The sequence below is a fragment of the Salvelinus alpinus genome, chromosome 5 (assembly GCF_045679555.1).
Source record: "Salvelinus alpinus chromosome 5, SLU_Salpinus.1, whole genome shotgun sequence".
Lineage (NCBI taxonomy): Eukaryota > Metazoa > Chordata > Actinopteri > Salmoniformes > Salmonidae > Salvelinus > Salvelinus alpinus.
The window spans coordinates 55,627,889-55,648,171 of NC_092090.1; the positions used below are offsets into that span (position 1 = coordinate 55,627,889).

The 20,283-nt window shown below is 41.4% G+C and overlaps 1 protein-coding gene across 2 annotated transcripts in view; it reads right to left on the reverse strand.

Moving 5' to 3' along the window:
• Positions 1-2,157: 2,157 nt before the first annotated feature.
• Positions 2,158-20,283, reverse strand: part of LOC139576352 (hypermethylated in cancer 2 protein-like) — a 57,900-nt gene continuing 39,774 nt past the window's right edge. For both annotated transcript variants that reach the window (XM_071402368.1, XM_071402367.1), the window contains exon 2: positions 2,158-5,491. In XM_071402368.1, coding sequence (XP_071258469.1) covers positions 3,709-5,451 — 1,743 coding nt within the window. In that variant the 5' untranslated portion in view covers positions 5,452-5,491 and the 3' untranslated portion in view covers positions 2,158-3,708. The remainder of the gene's footprint in view (positions 5,492-20,283) is intronic.

Consider the following 20,283-nt stretch of genomic DNA (forward strand, 5'->3'; position numbering starts at 1 on the left):
GTAAACGCAGCCTAAGAGAGTTCTAACGTCATCCCAGCCCTTCGTGCAACAGCAACACCCCCCCCCCCCCCCATCCAGCACCCTAACCCCCGTCCTGTCCCGTCCCATCCCCCCAGTCCCATCTTCTGAAGACGGTTCATAGGGCAGGGGGACAAGGTCACCCCAAAGCCAGCTGGCAGAGGGGGGGCGATGCACCCCTAAAACTGCAACCCCCTCCCCAATTTAAATATGAAGTAGTCTGCCGCAGGGTTGACGCTGACGCTGAAGCTGAAGCTTTTGTTTTGGCAGCAAAACCTCTGTGGAAAAAGCAAAAAACACATACAACCACACCTCTGACTGGCCGAGCCTCAACTGAGGTCTGTAAAACTGTAAAAGTTTATGTAAACAATGAGATAAATACATATGTATCATTTTTTTTGCCACACACTGTTCCATAATCATTCAAATGTGCTTTGGTTTAAAAAATAGTTTGTGGATTTGGGTATGAGCTTTTTTTTTAGGTCTTAGTTCTTTGTACAACTTTGCGACTATTTCGGAACATATTATGATACTAACTAAAAAGTCGACTTTTGTATTGAGCTGCCCCGCCTTTTGTTAAGGCTCTTTGTGTTAGTTGAAAAAGTACCCCCCATTTTTTTTATCTTTTAAATATGAAACTAGTGTTTTGGTTTTCTCATGAGTAAAATACAGAGAAATTGATACAATACTATGTCTTACAAATGTAGCTGAGAGTCCTACATTCATAGATGCAGAACAATCCCTGAAGTATTTGAGTAGTAGTAGTAGTAGTAGTAGTAGTAGTAGTAGTAGTATCGCAGTTTTAGTTAATATTTTTTTCGTTCTTGCCAAACTAATAAACGCTAGTTCGGCTGCAGCTGCAAAGACTTTGGAGAGATGGCTAGAGATCTTGCTGTACAAAAAGACCTTTTGAGCGTCACAGACATTACGCTGTACTGCTTAAGTGCTGACAAGAACAATAGCGTCTGAAGGCAATGCATCGTGGACTCCCGAATAAGTAAGAAGAGGTCACAGGAAAACAATTAATTACATGATGGATTTCAGGTTGGAGGGTGGGTGAGGTAAAAATACACACGTACCATGCAACCACTCAGCAGTAACTGTTTTTACCTCGGCGAGAACAGCAAAACATTTTTTTTTATAAAGTAACATCTCAGAGTCCAAGACGCAGTTACCTTGAAACGATAACGATGCTTGTATGACTGCAGCTGCATCCCTATATGATGACAAAACATTCCACAGACCAACCATGAGGATGAAGGAGGAATAGAAATAAAAAAGATAGGTAAAACCAAAATAATAGAGGAATGCCTATACCAAAAACTTGCAATGAAGGTTTCTCTCCCCCCATAGTTTACCATAAGAGTCGGGACACACCGGACAAGCTAAGACAGACAGCTTGGGTTTCAGTGGAGAATGATTACAGTAGAGGGACATGCATCCCTCTTGTAGTAGTGTTTGTAATTTGTAGTACTATGCTAATAAATAAATATTCTATAAGAATGGCCCATATGGGAGGCAACTGGGAGTACAAAAAAAAGTACAAAAATGTATGCACTCACTACTGTAATTCACTCTGGATAAGAGCACTGCTAAATTACTAAAATGTACATTTTCATAACCATGCGGTATGAGTGAATACAATTGAGAGAAGAATTGAGCTGTCCAGTGCATCCTTGCCTCTCCCTTTCCAATACAAGCTTTCCCAAGTCTGGCTCAATAAACTAACAAGCAAACTTAGAACTTCACATAAAAAATGTCATTATTATAATTTCTATCATTTTTTCTTCTTTTTTTTGGTCTGAACAGAACACATGAAATGTAATCAAGTCCTGCTTTTAGGTCGGGGAATATAAAGTGATGAGAAGGACCCTTGTTACAAATAAAAATAAAGTTCAGGGAACATTGTAAACTCTACAGTTACTTTACATGTAAAGTTTATGTTAACACCAGCCCACCAATCAGCACAAGCTTTCCTTGCAAACCATACAGAAACTCAAGAGTCTCAAGAGTCATTGGTCAATAGTCCAACACAACTGTGGGTTTCAATTGTCTGGACCTAGAATACAATTCTTAAATTGTTTTTTCATACAGGAAAAAGACAAATCAAAAGTGAAATAATTAAGTATGCTATATATCTTAAGTACATCTTTTTTTTTTTTTTTACTTTGGTTATGAACTTGTCTAGCAAAATGTGTTAGTCAGCTCCGTCCGCCTTAACATTCATTAGATCTTTGGAACACTGTGCATCTAAACTCACTAACCACTATTTGCAAGAAAATACAGTACATTGTGAGGTGGGGGCCTATTCATTGAGAAGAGCACCCGGAAAGCTATCTTTATGACAAGAAGAAAAAAAGACAGTTAAAATAATGTTAACATATAAAAATCTAAAAAGCATGAAAAACCTGTGTTGAGAGATGGGCAGGTTAAAGCAGGTTAAAGCATTAGGGGAAAAGTTACTATCTACACACTTTATACAATTAATTACATTTAGCAACTTTCAACTAATCAACGTAGAGTTCGTAAGAGTAATCAGAGGTAGCGAGTTCACAAGCCTATCGAAATAAGCTTTTCTTTTTTGTAAGGGGAGGAAAGCTATACTGACAAAAAATAAATGTACCCACCAAACGAGAAGTTCAGCCTACACCGACCCCCCTCCCTCCCGTCTCTTCCCTGTTCAACTAACTGCCCCACCCTCACCCCATATCCCCCTTCCCCAAGAAGAAACATCCGAAGACCTTCCAGTTTAAACATTCACAGAAACATTACAGGTTCTTTGAGTAAAACAAGTACCTCCATTTAGTTTTTTTGTATCCCAGGATGAGCTTTCGTGGGCAAAATGACTAACCCCACCTCCCCTCTTTCTCTTACTCAGAGACCAGCTGTAGAGTGGAGACTTTAAGGTGAGTGTGTGTCTGGAGTAAATTAAATTGAGCCCCTCATCTGGAAACTCAGACATAAAACTTTTAGGTAAAGCATGGATATGACCAACAACATCCATCCACCCTAATGCAGACATCCCTACTATCTCCAGGTTCACTCACATTAGCATTGGACATATACAGTAGCTGCTGTTTGGTTACAACAAAAACACATTCTTTGAAATTATTGCCTGTAGTGTACATCATTGACAGAGTGAATAATATTAGACCTGTCTAAATTAAAAGGAGGAATGGCGTAGTTGTTTGACTAATGAGGTTGGAGTATAGAGGGAACCCTGAATACCCCCAGAAGGGATCAGTTTGAAAAAGTCAAAGGCCTAAATACTCCCAAGTAAAGGTGTTGAGGGTGTATTAGGACTGAGAGGCATGAGGTGGGCCTGAGGTTACAGCAGTACCCCATTCACATTTACAAGATCTAAGAGAAACAACCACCGGTCCATGCCCTCACACCCACCATAGGTGACTTCAGAGAGAGGGGGGAAGGGGAGGTACACTGCCCATCTAGACTTCCAGAGGTGGTGGACATGCTGGGGTTGTTTTCCATGACCATCCTGCCACATGCTGACTCTGGACAACCACTACACACACTAAGCCAGGTGGTTGTGTATAGACATCTATGTTTATGTGTGTGTGTGAGAGAGAGAGAGAGTGTGTACCTGTGTTTCTGCATGAGTGTACATGTCCATTTGTTTGGTTGTGAGGTGGGGGAAAAATGAAAAAGCATTCTTTGGCTTGATGTTGTGTTTTAGGAGGGTGAGGTGTGCATTCTCAGGTGGCTGATGAGGTTGCGTTGCTGGGTGAACTTTCCACCGCACAACTGGCATTCGTACGGCTTCTCTCCCGAGTGGACGCGCATGTGCTCCGTCAGCCGGTACTGGCGTGTGAAGCGCATGCCACACTCATCGCATGCAAACGGTTTCAGGCCCAGGTGGCTCCGCATGTGGCGCGTCATAGTGCCTCTCTGGGTGAACATCTTCCCGCAGATGTTACATGGGAAGGGTCGGGTCAGCCAGTGGCTCTTCTCGTGCTGTCTCAGGGTCGCCGGGTCTTTGTAGCTCTTACTGCATACGGTACATTTGAAGGGCCGTGGCTCGGAGATGCCGAATGTGGTGGGAGCCACGGGGGCCGAGAGGTCCTCAGCCTCTTCCTCTTTCACAAAGGCCCCTCCCTCCTCTTTGATGTAGAGCTCGTCCTCTGTGTGCGTCTCCACATGGGCGTTGAGCTGCTCCGAGCTGGGAAAGCCCTTCCCACAGGGGATGCACACATACAAGTTGTCCCCAAACGCTGGCTCAAACCCTTCCTGCCGGTACACATAGTTGGCGCTGTGGTGCCCTCCTCCTCCACTCTCTCCATCACTATGCCCGCTCTGGTCACTGTGCTCCTGCCCATTCTCCCCTCCTTCCTCCTCCTCTTTACACTGGAAGGACTGGTCTGAGGGAAAGCTGCACCTGCTGTCCCCACCTATGCCACTGGATGAGCGGCCCTCTTTAGGTCCCACAATCACACCATTGACCAGGGGCGGGTCACGATCCTCAGCCTTCAGACCAGAAGCCTCTCTCTTGGGCCACTCCTTCTTGCGGGCTACCTGGCGGGAGCTCTTGCGAGGTGGGGGAGCGTCTGGATGGGCCTGACTGTCTTCAGGGGCTTTGGGGGTGGGTATGAGCTCCATGGGCTCTGGGCCGGTGGTGTCCAAACCGGGCAGAGTGATGGTGGAATCATCCAGTGAGGCACTGTTGGTTGTGGATACTGAGGCAGATTGAGGGGAACCCTGGGAGTTGCTGTGAGGGCTGAGTGCGTCTGTTGTGGTACACGCCGATGGAGGGCTCTTCTTGGACAGGTCCAGCCCGAGATCTGTCTCCCTGCCGCTCAAACCGTTACTGAGGTTTCCATTACTACCACTCCCGCAGGTCCCATTCTTCCCGGCGGTGCTCCCGATGAACATCTCATCATCCGAGAGCTTGTCCCGGAGGCCGTCATCGGGCTGTGGCTGGTCTGCGTCGGAGGGGGCGAGGATGTAGTGGTTGTGGGAGGCGGTGAGGGTGGAGGACGAGAGGCGCTCGTGGTTGAGGCGCAGACGGCTGAGCGGACTCGAGGTGGAGAGTTTACCCGGCAGAGGCTTGCCGCCGCTTCGCTTGAGCTTCTTCCTGCACATCGCGGCGAGGTCATGGAGCTGGAGGTAGCTGGCTGCGGTCAAGAGGGCACTGTAGTTCTGCTCACTACTCTGGTCCAATGAGGACAGGAGCTTCCCCGTGTAGATGAAGTCCAGGACTTGTCGGAAAACAGAGGGATTCACCATTTCTGTGTCCAGGTTGATGAGGTTGTCGTGGAGAACCAGGGACTTGAAGTAGATACTGCTGGCTGCTAGGATGTTCTTGTGGGCTCGGAACAGAGCGTTCTCCACCACGATGATGACGTCACACAGGAAGCCCTTAGCCCTCTGCTGGTTGAGTTGCAGTAGTATTTGTTTGGCATGATTTGGCAGTTCCATTTCCACCTTCCTTTTCTCTCTCTTCCTACACAGGCAACACCTGAGAGAGAGAGAGAGAGAGAGCGAGAGAGAGAGAGAGAGAGAGCGAGAGCGAGAGAGCGCGAGAGAGAGAGAGAGAGAGAGAGAGCGAGAGAGAGAGAGAGAGAGAGCGAGAGAGAGAGAGAGAGAGAGCGAGAGAGAGAGAGAGAGAGAGAGAGAGAGAGAGAGAGAGAGAGAGAGAGAGAGAGAGAGAGAGAGAGAGAGAGAGAGAGAGAGAGAGAGAGAGAGAGAGAGAGAGAGAGAGAGAGAGAGAGAGAGAGAGAGAGAGAGAGAGAGAGAGAGAGAGAGAGAGAGAGAGAGAGAGAGAGAGAGAGATGTTAGTGTTATCAAAAATAGGCCTAAGACCAGGGAGGTTTTCCAATGCCAAAAAAAAACAGAACAAAAAAAGCACAAATGGAATATCCGTTTGAGCATGGTAAAGTTATCAATTACACTTTGGATGGTGTAGAAATAGACCCAGTCGCTACAAAGATACAGGCGTCCTTCATAACTCAGTTGCCGGAGAGGAATGGTGACTTTAAAATAGTTACAGAGTTTAACTTCTCTAGGGTAGGGGGCAGCATTTCGGAATTTTGGATGAAAAGCATGCCCAAATTAAACTGCCTGCTACTCGGGCCCAGAAGATATGATATGCATATAACTGGTAGATCTGGATAGAAAACACTCTAAAGTTTCCAAAACTGTTAAAATAGTGTCTGTGAGTATAACATCACTGATTTGGCAGGCGAAAACCTGAGAAAAAATCCATTCAGGAAGTAGTTTTATTTTGGTTTTGTAGTTTTCTATTCAATGCCATTACAGTACCCGTTGACTTAGGCCTCAAATTGCAGTTCCTATGCCTTCCACTAGATGTCAACAGTCTTTAGAAATTGTTTCAGGCTTGTATTCTGAAAAATGAGGACGTAAGAGCAGTCTGAATGAGTGGACCCTAAAGTGTCACAGAGCTTTTTCATGCGCGAGTCCGAGAGAGTGCCTTTCTTGTTTACCTTTTATATTGACGACGTTATTGTCCGGTTGAAATATTATCGATTATTTAGGCTAAAAACAACCTGAGGATTGAATATAAACATCGTTTGACATTTTTCTATGAACTTTACGGATACAATTTTTATTTTTTGTCTGCCTGTTTTGACTGCGTTTGAGCCTGTGGATTACTGAAGAAAACGCACGAACAAAACAGTTTTTTGGATATAAAGAGACTTTATCGGACAAAAGGAACATTTATTGAGTAAATTAATGTCTGCTGAGTGCAACCATATGAAGATCATCAAAGGTAAGGGATTAATTTTATCTCTATTTCTGACTTGTGTAACTCTTCTACTTGGCTGGTTACTGTTTGTAATGATTTGTCTGCTGGGCTATGTTCTCAAATAATCGTAAGGTATGCTTTCGCCGTAAAGCATTTTTTAAATCTGACACCGTGGTTCACAAGAAGTTAATCTTTAAACTTATGTAAAATATGTTTTGTTTTCTGAATTTTTATAATGAGTATTACTGTATTTGAATTTGGCGCCCTGCAGTTTCACTGGCTGTTGAAGAGGTGGGACGCTACCGTCTCACGTACCCTAGAGAAGTTAATGGAGGTAATAAGAGAAAACTGAGGATGGATCAACAACATTGTAGTTACTCAACAATAATAGCCTAAATGACAGAGTGAAAAGAAGGAAGCCTGTACAGAATAAAACAATTCCAAAACGCACCCTGTTTGCAACAAGGCACTAAATACTGAAAAAAATGTGGCAAATGAATTAACTTTTTATCTTGAAAACAAAATGTTATGTTTAGGGCAAATCTAATACAACACATTACTGAGTACCACTCTCCATATTTTCATAGTGGTGGCTGCATCATGTTATGGGTATGCTTAAGGACTGGGGATTTTTTCATGATAAAAAATAGAAGGAATGAAGCTAAGCACAGGCAAAATCCTAGAGGAAAACCTGGTTGAGTTTGCTTTCCACCAGACACTGGGAGATGAATTCACCTTTCAGCAGGACAATAACCTTAAAGACAAGGCCAAATCTACACTGGAGTTACTTACCAAGAATACAGTGAATGTCCCTGAGTGGTCAAGTTACAGTTTCGACTTAAATCTACTTGAAAATGGCAAGACCTGAAAATGATTGTTAAGCAATGATCAACAACCAATTTGACAGAGCTGGAAGAATGTTTTAAAGAATATCGGGTAAATGTTGCACAATCCAGGTGTGGAAAGCTCTCAGAGACGTAAATCCTTATGGATAGGGGGCAGCATTTTCACGTTTGGATGAAAAGCGTGCACAGAGTAAACTGCCTGCTACTCAGTCCCAGTTGCTAATATATGCATATTATTAGTAGATTTGGAGAAAAATCCAACCAGGAAGTGGGAAATCTGAGGTTTGTAGTTTTTCAAAGCTTGGCCTATCGAATACACAGTGTCTATGGGGTCATTTTGCACTTCCTAAGGCTTCCACTAGATGTCAACCGTCTTTAGAAACCTGTTTGAGGCTTCTACTGTAAAGGACGGGCTCATAAGGGCTCGTTGAGTTAGTGGTCTAGCAGAGTGCCACAAACTCTTGACGCTCGTTCATGTGAGAAGTAGCTCTCGTTCCATGGCTTTTCTACAGACAAAGGAATTCTTCGGTTGGGACATTATTGAACATTTATGATAAAAAAATCCTAAAGATTGATTCTATACATCGTTTGATATGTTTCTACGACCAGTAATATAACTTTTTGGAATTTTCGTCCGACATTTCCGCTGGACTTACCCGCGCCTCGTGAGTTTCGATTTGTTTACTAAACGCCCTAACAAAAGGAGGAATTTGGACATAAATGATGGACTTCATGGAACAAATCAAACATTTATTGTGGAACTGGGATTCCTGCGAGTGCATTCTGACGAAGATCATCAAAGGTAAGTGAATATTTATAATGCTATTTCTGACTTATGTCCAACATGGCGGATATCTTCTTGGGTTGTTTATGTCTCTGAGCGCCGTACTCAGATTATTGCATGGTTTGCTTTTTCTGTAAAGTTTTTTTGAAATCTGACACAGCGCTTGCATTAAGGAGAAGTATATCTTTAAATCTGTGAATAACACTTGTATCTTTTATTAATGTTTATTATGAGTATTTCTGAGATTTGATGTGGCTCTGTGCAAATTCACGGGATGTTTTGGAGGCAAAGCCAAATGTAAACTGAGGTTTTTGGATATAAATATGAACTGACCGAACAAAACATACATGTATTGTGTAACATGTTGTCCCGGGAGTGTCATCTGATGAAGAATATCAAAGGTTAGTGATTCATTTTATCAATATTTCTGCTTTTTGTGTCTACTCTCTTTGCTTGGAAAATCACTATATGCTTTCTGTGACTAGTTGCTGACCTAACATAATGATATGTTCTGCTTTCGCCTAAAATATTTTTTGAAATCGGACACTGTGGTTGGATTAACGAGAATTTTATCTTTAAAATGGTGCCTAATACTTGTATGTTTTAGAAAATTGAATTATGAGATTTCTGTTGATTCAATTTGGCGCCCTGCAATTTCATTGGCTGTTGGAGAGGGGTTCCGCTAGCGGAACAGGGTTCAGGTTAACCAGAAAAGGCCAGAGAAGGCTAAAGGTGCTTCTACGCATGTTCTGATTTAACCGTTTGACGCGTACAAGAACATGGCTGTGATCATTCTACAGTGGTCCCTGCAGCGTCTACTCAAACGGCTGTGATTAGATTACTTTATTACACCAATAGAAAATACACTTAGCAACAGAATTTGGAGAATGAACAGAGTGCATCTTCTGGACCCAAAATGTATTAAATACGTAAATGAAAAAATAAAAACCTTTACCATTACAAATGTAGACAGAGGACAGAAAAAAAGCCGACACCTGATATAATTTCGGATGCCATTAAGGCGTACATCATAAAAACATACTACATTATAAAATCCATGTACACTAACAACAAAATGGCAGTGCAGAATGCCTCGTGAAAAAGGGTAGACATTTATGTCCCCAAAACATGACCAAATAATAGCACATTTACGCTGATCTGGTCACTCGTGGGAAACAACATTCAAACTGGATAATAACTCAAAACAACTTGTAAGGCTAGATCATTTTATAGATAACCACTACCAATGCAGTAAAAAAAACATGGCAGAGAATAAACACAGAAAGAATGAAGAACCGAACTCTAAAAGGAAACTAAGACTTTTCGACTGACACGGATTACCTATTTTCTCGACCCTGTACAGTAAGCGTGGAAACCGAACTGCTAAAATCAATAAATTATAAATTAGGCATGCTTGAGTTCGACCTTAAAGATAAGATGAAGGCAAGCCTTGAAATGAGTGATGAGAAAGCCGCGACACAGGAAAAATAAACTGTAAAGCTGAAGGGGTACAGTCAATGTAATCAACACAGACGTTAATTCCCAATCTGGCCCTCAACCATCACGGTCACCTAATAATCCCCAGTTTACAATTGGCTCATTCATCCCCCTCCTCTCCCCTGTAACTATTCCCCAGGTCGTTGCTGCAAATGAGAACGTGTTCTCAGTCAACTTACCTGGGAAAAGAACGGGAAAAAAAAAAAAAAAAAAAAAAATGAACTTAAGAGAGAACAAGTTGTTAAGAGAATACCTACTTGATATACAGACTAGATCAATGCGAAAAAAATCTGGTGCTTTCCGGAATTAAAGAGGATGAAGATCCAAAGAGTGTGGTGAAAGAATTCATGGTTAAAGCACTACAGATCCCAGGCGACACTGTCGACCAAATTAAACTCGAATGCATCGTTTTGGACAGAGAGGACAGCGATACGAGTGCCCAATCATTGCCAAATGTGCATCCTTTAAAGATAAAATAATAGATAAAAGCCTGGGCAAAAGACTCACCATTAAACTCAAACACGTACAGTACATCGTTTCGGACAGCGATACGAGCGCCCAATCATTGACAAATTAGAATCCTTTAAAGATGAAATAATGGTTAAAAGCATAAAATAGGCATAAACGATCGGTTCCCAAAGGAAATCGCAGAGCGACGCAAGGTACTGTATCCATTATTCAAAGACAATAGACTGAAAGGGAGACGTGTAGCTCTCGTTATTGACAAGCTATGCATTGATAACCAACTGTTTTGAGACCAAAACCACTCCATTGCTATTCTAAATAAAATGGAACATTTAATACTATTAATGGCAACAAAAACAAAACAAATTACAGAAATAATAAAATACAACAATTAATAAAGAAACTATAAATACACTATATTATTCAAGTTAGGGAATGTTGTAAAATAATTTGTATTCTATGTTTTATGTATAGTATTTATAAATAGATAAAAGATAGGACAATTCATGAAATAATAAATCCCCAAATACAAGGAACTGCAACACAAAAGATCCCAAAGCCCAAAATTAGGCAGGAATCAACAAGGTAGAAATAAAAACACAACAAGCAGAGGACACAAAAGACACAGTATGTGGGTATGTACTTCGGGCTTCGGATACTTTTGTGTTCCAGTTCCTTGTATATGTGAGGGGAGTAAGGGTGTGTAGTAAGATGGGGTACCTGTGTATTTTGTATGACTGGAAAAGTGTGATGAGTTAAGTGAGTAGGTAAGGAAAATGGTTGCAAATGCCAGAGCCCATGTGTGTCTGCGAGCAGGAGTTGTGACAGACTGAGTCTTTATATTTGCACAGATATGGTACATACATTTTCAAATTAAAATACAAATATATAGTTTATTTTTGTCCTATCATGATGGAACGGTGCCAACCCCATATCCTAGATACCGACCTGAGCGACCTACCTATTAAGGAGAAGTCCTTATCCATTTTATAGGTCTACTGCAAGTAGCCTACGCAGCCATGACAGAAAGGTGAACGTGGTCAGGACCCACAAAGCAGCACCGCCCCCTCAAAAGTCTGAGCCTGCATGGCAAGGTTGGTCCAAAAGCCAAAGCCCCTGGATGGGTGAGCATAATATACAAGGATTTTCTCAAAGCTGCTAATGAGAACCTTGATGACCTCGTACCTAGCCGGTAGGAATTCCGGTGGAGTACCCCACCCAGGTAGTGGCAGTGCTGGTAACACTGGCTGCAGTAACCCATGGGGAGGGAGTCACACTCTGACAATCAGAGAGGGGGCATATTATTGTGGCCCTGGCGGTACAGAATAATCAAACGGTCTGACTGCACAGAGGTGCTTGGGAAGATGGGTCTCAACAGGGGACCAGCGTGTGTGGGTGTTGGGGTGAAGAGGGTTTACAGACAGATTTATTCACTTATAATTCACTGTACCACAATTCCAGTGGGTCAGAAGTTTACTTACACTAAGTTGACTGTGCCTTTAAACAGCTTGGAAAATTCCAGAAAATTATGTCATTGCTTTAGAAGCTTCTAATAGGCTAATTGACATCATTTGAGTCAATTGGAGGTGTACCTGTGGATGTATTTCAAGGCCTACCTTCAAACTCTGTGCCTATTTGCTTGACATCATGGGAAAATCAAAAGAAATCAGCCAAGACCTCAGAAAAAAATGGAAGACCTCCACAAGTCTGGTTCATCCTTGGGAGAAATTTCCAAACCCTGAAGGTACCACGTTCATCTGTACAAACTATAGTACGCAAGTATAAACACCATGGGACCACGCAGCCGTCATTCCGCTCAGGAAGGAGACGTGTTCTGTCTCCTAGTCTCCTAGAGATGAACGTATTTTGGTGTGAAAAGAGCAAATCAATCTCAGAAAAACAGCAAAAGACCTTGTGAAGACGCTGAGGAAACAGGTACAAAAGTATCTATATCCACAGTAAAACGAATCCTATATCGACATAACCTGAAAGGCCGCTCAGCAAGGAAGAAGCCACTGCTCCAAAACCTCCATAAAAAAGTTTGCAACTGCACATGGGGACAAAGATCGTACTTTTTGGAGAAATTTCCTCTGGTCTGATGAAACAAAAATAGAACTGTTTGGCCATAATGACCATCATTATGTATGGAGGAAAAAGGGGGAGGCTTGCAAGCTGAAGAACACCATCCCAACCGGGAAGCACGGGGGTGGCAGCATCATGTTGTGCTTTGCTGCAGGAGGGACTGGTGCACTTCACAAAATAGATGGCATCATGAGGGAGGAAAATTATGTGGATATATTGAAGCAACATCTCAAGACATCAGTCAGGAAGATAAAGCTTGGTAGCAAATGGGTCTTTCAAATGGACATGACCCCAAGCATACTTCCAAAGTTGGCAAAATGGCTTAACGGCAACAAAGTGAAGGTATTGGAGTGGCCGAACTTGTGGGCAGAACTGAAAAGGCGTGTGCGAGCAAGGAGGCCTACAAACCTGACTCAGTTACACCAGCACTGTCAGGAGGAATGGGCAAAAATTCACCCAACTTATTGTGTGAAGCTTGTGGAAGGCTACTCGAAACGTTTGACCCAAGTTAAACAATTTAAAGGCAATGCTACCAAATACTAATTGAGTGTATGTAAACTTCTGACCCACTAGGAATGTGATGAAAGAAATAAAAGCTGAAATAAATAAATCTCTCTACTATTATTCTGACGTTTCACATTCTTAAAATAAAGTGGTGATCCTAACTGGATTAAATGTCAGGAATTGTGAAAAAAAACTGAGTTGAAATGTAATTTGGCTATGATGTAAACTTCTGACTTCAACTGTATGTGCTCAGAAAACCACCAAGTGGTATAAGACAATATTTGTCCATCTGATCAACACTGCTACCCTCAATGGCCACATAGTTCACCGCCAGCTAACAAGTGAGATGATTACTGAACTAGGTTTTTTGCAATTGGACATACAGGTCACATACAAATCAAATACAGCTCCAATATGCAATTATATTGACAATATATCACCCACCTCCCCACTGCCTCATCCTCCTCCCCACTCCCTCATCCTCCCCAATCCCTCTCCAAACAGTATGTTGCTAGCATACAAAACCTGGCTTCAATCTTCAACAAGACAGTCCAGTTTCAGTTATGATGTTAAATACTGTTTCTGAAAGTACAGAATTAAGAGGAATTATTAGTAATTAAAATACAATCAGTATATAGCAATAAAACAATAAAGCAATAAAACAATAGTATAAGAAAGTAACATAAAATATATACAACATAATATATATATATATAAAATATATACAAATAATACGTTGCATTGACAATATGACACTTATGAATGATAACTGAAGAGCTCCACAAGGGGGCGGAAGTATGCTAAACAGACCAAATGAATACACAGGCTAATGCAATGACAAGGCCAGGGCAGCTTCAAAAGACATAACACAAGCTAACACCATTAGCATTGTTTTACAGAACTAATAGAAGAATGTAGCTACATAAGAACAATTATGCATAACAGCACAAAGGTTATGAAATTAGTACCTTGCGTGTCTGTGGTTGTAAAGGCATCCACACAAAATACATTAGGCTCCATAAATACAGTGTGCTACAGTAGAAATTACATTACACGATATACAGAAACTGTATTATGATAAGGTAATAAAGCACTTACTTTGATAGGAACGCACACACGTACAAAGTAATTATTAGTAATCTGTTCTGTTCTGACTGGAGATGGGCAAATGTGTCCATACTTGACCTTGGGAAACACTGGGGGAGTGCTTGGGCTCTCATCGAATATTTTCCTGGTCATCTAGCTAATCCACGGCGTACATTAGCATAGCATGCCTCAAACGTAAATTGTCCGCCACAGTGATATGGGCTACTTCTATGTGAATTAATGAGCCAGAACGCACATCATTTCAAGCTGTTCTATGAAAATAAAAATCTTTAAAAATAAAGTTAAAACAGCCTATAGATAATTAACAGGCAGCATGGTTTGATAAGGTAAGATAACAATGTATACAGTAAGTCTAATGTCTGAACATCTCATGTTTGTTGTACATTTACATGTTTTGCACTCCATCTGAATGTAGAGAGCTAGCTAACTAGCCAGCTAACGTTTGGCTAGCTACTGATTTAGTTAACGTTAGCTATTATCAGCTAACCAGCAGGGATGAATGCTAGCTATAAATAAAATGTATTTATAGCTAGCAGGAGTTTAGGGTTGTTGCTAGCTAGTTAACTAGTGTTTGTCTGGGAGTTCCATTTGTTGATGAAGCTAGCTAGCTAGATGGCTGGCTAGTAAGCTAGTAGTTAACAACCCCAGCTAGCTAGCTAGTAATTAACAATCCCAGCCAGCTAGCTAGATAACTAGTTAACTAGCTAGCTAACACCTTGGCTAACATTCATCGGGCAACTTTGTCGTAGACAGCTAGGAGTAGGCAAACTCAAAGGCAAGCCACTACCAGCAGAAAGGAGCCCTTATTTCCACAGCCAACATCGGTTGCTACCTAGCTACATGAATCACATTTCTCTACTCCACTTATTTGTTACAGGGCTCCTGTCTTTTGACCCAGTGTAACAAGGGGGATTTCATAGCTACATAGCTAGCTATTGAAATTATGTTTGAATTCATGTTGACCTGGATTTACATTCATGTGTGTTTAGTGACATCTTGTGGTTGGTCGACAGTATTGCACCCCTTGACTTTTCTCCTCAGACTGTTTTATGTTGCTGGAGAGAATGTGAGGAGTGAGAGATTCCTTCAAGTCAACTAACACTACTGCTATGTTATGTGCTCATTACCCACCGAATAAAACAAATTGAAAAAGCTACATCATCACGTGCTTTCTTTCCTGTTGCCCTCAGAGGGAAAAACTAGAAAGTTACAAAATTTTTACAATTTTAAATGTTACCTTTATTTAACTGGGCAAGTCAGTTAAGAAAAAAATATTATTTACAATGACAGTGGGTTAACTGCCTTGTTCAGGGGCAGAACGACAGATTCTTACCTTGTTAGCCTGGCCCAACGCTCTAACTACTAGGCTACCTGCCGCCAGCGGAAATCTAATTAGCATAATAATAAAAAATCCCCACAAAAGCTGCTAGTTTAAGCTAGAGATATTGTATCTGTTTAGTTTTTTTGCATTGGATGTGTCTCAAGCCACCGCATAAACCTATGTCGCCCTTCCGCATCTGCAGTGAAAAGTGACAGAGCTAGAGCAGTGTTTGTCAGACAATGAGACATCCCGAAAATCGGTCTTCTCACAAAATCGTCTGTAGCGTCCGAACGGTTTTGCCTACAAACTATTATGAACAACCCCTCTATGGAAAGATGAGACGCTCACAAACACGGTAGTGGTCTCCGTTTTGCTCTACGACTAGACGCGTCTTGGGACTCGTCTGAAGTCGGTACAACCGATCTGCCAACTTCTGTCTGTAGCGTCCGAACAGTTTGGACTACACACTAATATGACCCCTCCATGTAAAGGTGAGACTCTCACAAACATATCAATTCTTAATAACCAATGCCAGTCACGTGATCGGGTCCTTCTCACAGGCCTCACAATGCCGAAGTACAAGTGAAGACAGAAACATTGTAAATGCAACGCCGACATTGTAGATGCAACTAGCTTATATCATTCTACTACCCCCCAAAGTAGAAAAGTTTACCTATTCTATTACCTTATTGAATTCCGAGGCGCACTTCAAAGATTTGGGGCTCCTGAGTGGCGCAGTGGTCTAAGGCACTGCATCTCAGTGCTAGAGGCATCACTACAGGTGAGATTCTAAAGGTCTCACCTGTAGTGTTGCAGGCACTATAACCAGTGCCTGCAACCTGGACCAGGGTAGTTACAAACAGCACAGGAATGAAATCATGTAATGATCACATTTTTACTAACGCTGCAGATATTTGCTTTAAAGTAGTATCCAAATCCATAGGATGTAGTGATCACAGTATAATAGCCATATCTAGGAAAACCAAAGTTCAAAAGGCTGGGCCTAATATAGTGTATAAGAGGTCATACAAGAAGTTTTGTAGTGATTCATATGTTGATGATGTAAAGAATATTTGCTGGTCTGTGGTGTGTAATGAGGAGTAACCAGACGCTGCACTTGACGCATTTATGGAACTACTTATTCCAGTTACTAATAAGAACTGTAAAAACGTCTGTAAAATGACTGTAAAAAAGGTTAAATACCATTAGATTCATGAGGAATTGAAAAATTATATGGTTGAGAGGGATGAGGCAAAGGGTATGGCAATTAAGTATGGCAGCCCAACAGATTGGCAAACGTACCGAAAATTAAGAAATCATGTGACTTAACTAAATAAAAATAAAAATAAACTACACTATGAAACAAATATAAATTATATAAAGAATGACAGTAAAAAGCTTTGGGGCACCTTAAATGACATTTTGGGAACACAAGCAAACTCGGCTCCTTCATTTATTGAATCAGATGGCTAATTCATCACAAAGCCCACTGATATTGCAAACTACTTTAATGATTTTTTCATTGGCATGATAAGAAAACTTAGGGTTGACATGCCAACAACAAACGCTGACACTACACATCCAAGTATATCAGACCAAATTATGAAAGACAAGAATTGTACTTTTGAATTCCGCAAAGTCAGTGTGGAAGTGGTGAAAAATTATCTATCAACAATGACAAGCCAACGGGGTCTGACAACCTGGATGGAAAATTACTGAGCGTTTTGTCACTCCTATTTGCCATATCTTCAATTTAAGCCTACTAGAGAGCGTGTGCCCTCAGGTCTGAAGGAAAGCTAAAGTCATTCCGCTACCCAAGAATAGTAAAGCCCCCTTTACTGGCTCAAATAGCCGACCAATCAGCCTGTTACCAACCCTTAGTAAACTTCTGGAAAAAATTGTGTTTGACCAGATACAATGCTATTTCACAGTAAACAAATTGACAACAGAGTTTCAGCACGCTTAGAGGGAAGGACACTCAACAAGCACAGCACTTACACAAATTACTGATGATTGGCTAAGATAAATTGATGATAAAATGATTGTGGGGGCTGTCTTGTTAGACTTCAGTGCAGCTTTTGACATTATTGATCATAGTCTGCTGCTGGAAAAAACTTAAGTGTTATGGCTAAAATGTGGATAAAGAGTTACTTGTCTAACAGAACACAGAGGGTGTTCTTTAATGGAAGCCTATCGAATATAATAATTCTCCCGGGTAGCTGTTTAGGCCCTTTGCTTTTTCAATTTCTACTAACGACACGCCACTGACTTTGAGTAAAGCCAGAGTTTCTATGTATGCAGATGACTCAACACTATACACGTCAGCTACTACATCGACTGAAATGACTGCAACACTCAACAAAGAGCTGCACTTAGTTTCAGAGTGAGTGGCAAGGAATAAGTTTGCCCTAAATATTTCTAAAACTAAAAGCATTATATATGGAACAAAACACTCACTAAACCCTAAACCTCAACTGAATCTTGTAATAAATAATGTGTAAATTTAGCAAATTGAGATGACTAAACTGCTTCTTGTAACCCTAGATTGTAAACTGTCATGGTCAAAACATATTGATGCAGTAGTAGCTAAGATGGGGAGAAGTCTGTCTATAATAAAGTGATTCTCTGCCTTCTTAAGAATCCTATCAACAAGGCAGGTCCTACTGGCCCTAGTTTTGTCGCACCTTGATTACTGCTCAGTCCCATGGTCAGGTGCCACAAAAAAGGACTTAGGAAAATTGCAATTGACTCAGAACAAGGCAGCACGGCTGGCCCTTGGATGTACACAGAGAGCTAATATTAATAATATGCATGTCAATCTCTCCTGGCTGAAAGTGGAGAAGAGATTGACTTCATCACTACTTTTATTTCTGAGAGGTATTGACATGTTAAACTACTTCTTCTTATTGGTGTCTCAACTACTGGCACACAGCTCAGGCACCCATGCATACCCCACAAGACATGCCACAAGAGGTCTCTTCACAGTCTACAAGTACAGAACAGACTATGGGAGGCACACAGTACTACATGGAACTCTATTCCACATCAATTAACTGATGCAAGCAGTAAAATTAGATTTAAAAAACACCTTATGGAACAGCGGGGACTGTGAAGCAACACAAACATTGGCACACACACACACACACACACACACACACACACACACACACACACACATACACATACACACACACACACACACATGGATTTAGTAATGTAGATATGTGGTAGTTGTGGAGTAGGGGCCTGAGGGCACACAGTGTGTTGTGAAATCTGTGAATGTATTGTAACGTTTTAAAGTTATTTATTTATTTTATTTATTTCACCTTTATTTAACCAGGTAGGCAAATTGAGAACACGTTCTCATTTACAATTGCGACCTGGCCAAGATAAAGCAAAGCAGTTCGACACATACAACAACACATAGTTACACATGGAGTAAAACAAACATACAGTCAATAATACAGTGAAAAATAAGTCTATATACAATGTGAGCAAGTGAGGTGAGATAAGGGAGGTGAAGGCAAACAAAATATATAAAATATATATATAAATAAATAAAAATATTTAAAAAAATATATATATATAAAAAAGGCCATGGTGGCGAAGTAAATACAATATAGCAAGTAAAAAAAACACTGGAATGGTTGGTTTGCAGTGGAAGAAAGTGTAAAGTAGAGATAGAAATAATGGAGTGCAAAGGAGCAAAATAAATAAATAAATACAGTAGGTAAAGAGGTAGTTGTTTGGGCTAAATTATAGATGGGCTATGTACAGGTGCAGTAATCTATGAGCTGCTCTGACAGCTGGTGCTTAAAGCTAGTGAGGGAGATAAGTGTTTCCAGTTTCAGAGATTTTTGTAGTTCGTTCCAGTCATTGGCAGCAGAGAACTGGAAGGAGAGGCGGCCAAAGGAAGAATTGGTTTTGGGGGTGACCAGAGAGATATACCTGCTGGAGCGCGTGCTACAGGTAGGTGCTGCTATGGTGACCAGCGAGCTGAGATAAGGGGGGACTTTACCTAGCAGGGTCTTGTAGATGACCTGGAGCCAGTGGGTTTGGCGACGAGTATGAAGCGAGGGCCAGCCAACGAGAGTGTACAGGTCGCAGTGGTGGGTAGTATATGGGGCTTTGGTGACAAAACGGATGGCACTGTGATAGACTGCATCCAATTATATAAACTGCCTTAATTTTTCTGGACTAATGGGGATCCATAATAAATACAAATATAAAGACACAGCGGTTGGAACCAAAAATCTAATATTTGGACTCATCTGACCAAAGGACAGATTTCCACCGGTCTAATGTCCATTGCTCGTGGTTCTTGTCCCAAGCAACCGGTCTAATGTCCATTGCTCGTGGTTCTTGTCTCAAGCAAGTCTCTTCTTCTTATTGGTGTCCTTTAGTAGTGGTTTCTTTGCAGCAATTCGACTATGAAGGCCTGATTCAGTCTCCTATGAACAGTTGATGTTGATATTTGTCTGTTACCTGAACTCTATGAAGTATTTATATTGGCTGCAATGTCTGAGGCTGGTAATTCTAATGAACTTATCCTCTTCAGCAGAGGTAACTCTGGGTATTCCTTTCCTGTGGCGGTCCTCATGAGAGCCAGTTTCATCATAGCGCTTAGTGGTTTTTGCAAATGCACTTGAAGAAACTTTCAAAGTTCTTGAAATTTTCCGAATTGACTGACCTCCATGTCTTAAAGTAATGATGGACTGTCGTTTCTCTTTGCTTATTTGAGCTGTTCTTGCTATAATATGAACTTGGTCTGTATACCACCCCTACCTTGTCACAACACAACTGATTGACTCAAACGCATTAAGAAGGACAAAAATTCCACAAATGAACTTTAAACAATGCACACATGTTAATTGAAAAGCATTCCAGGTGCCTACCTCATTAAGCTGGTTGAGAGAATGCCATGACTGTGCAAAGCTGT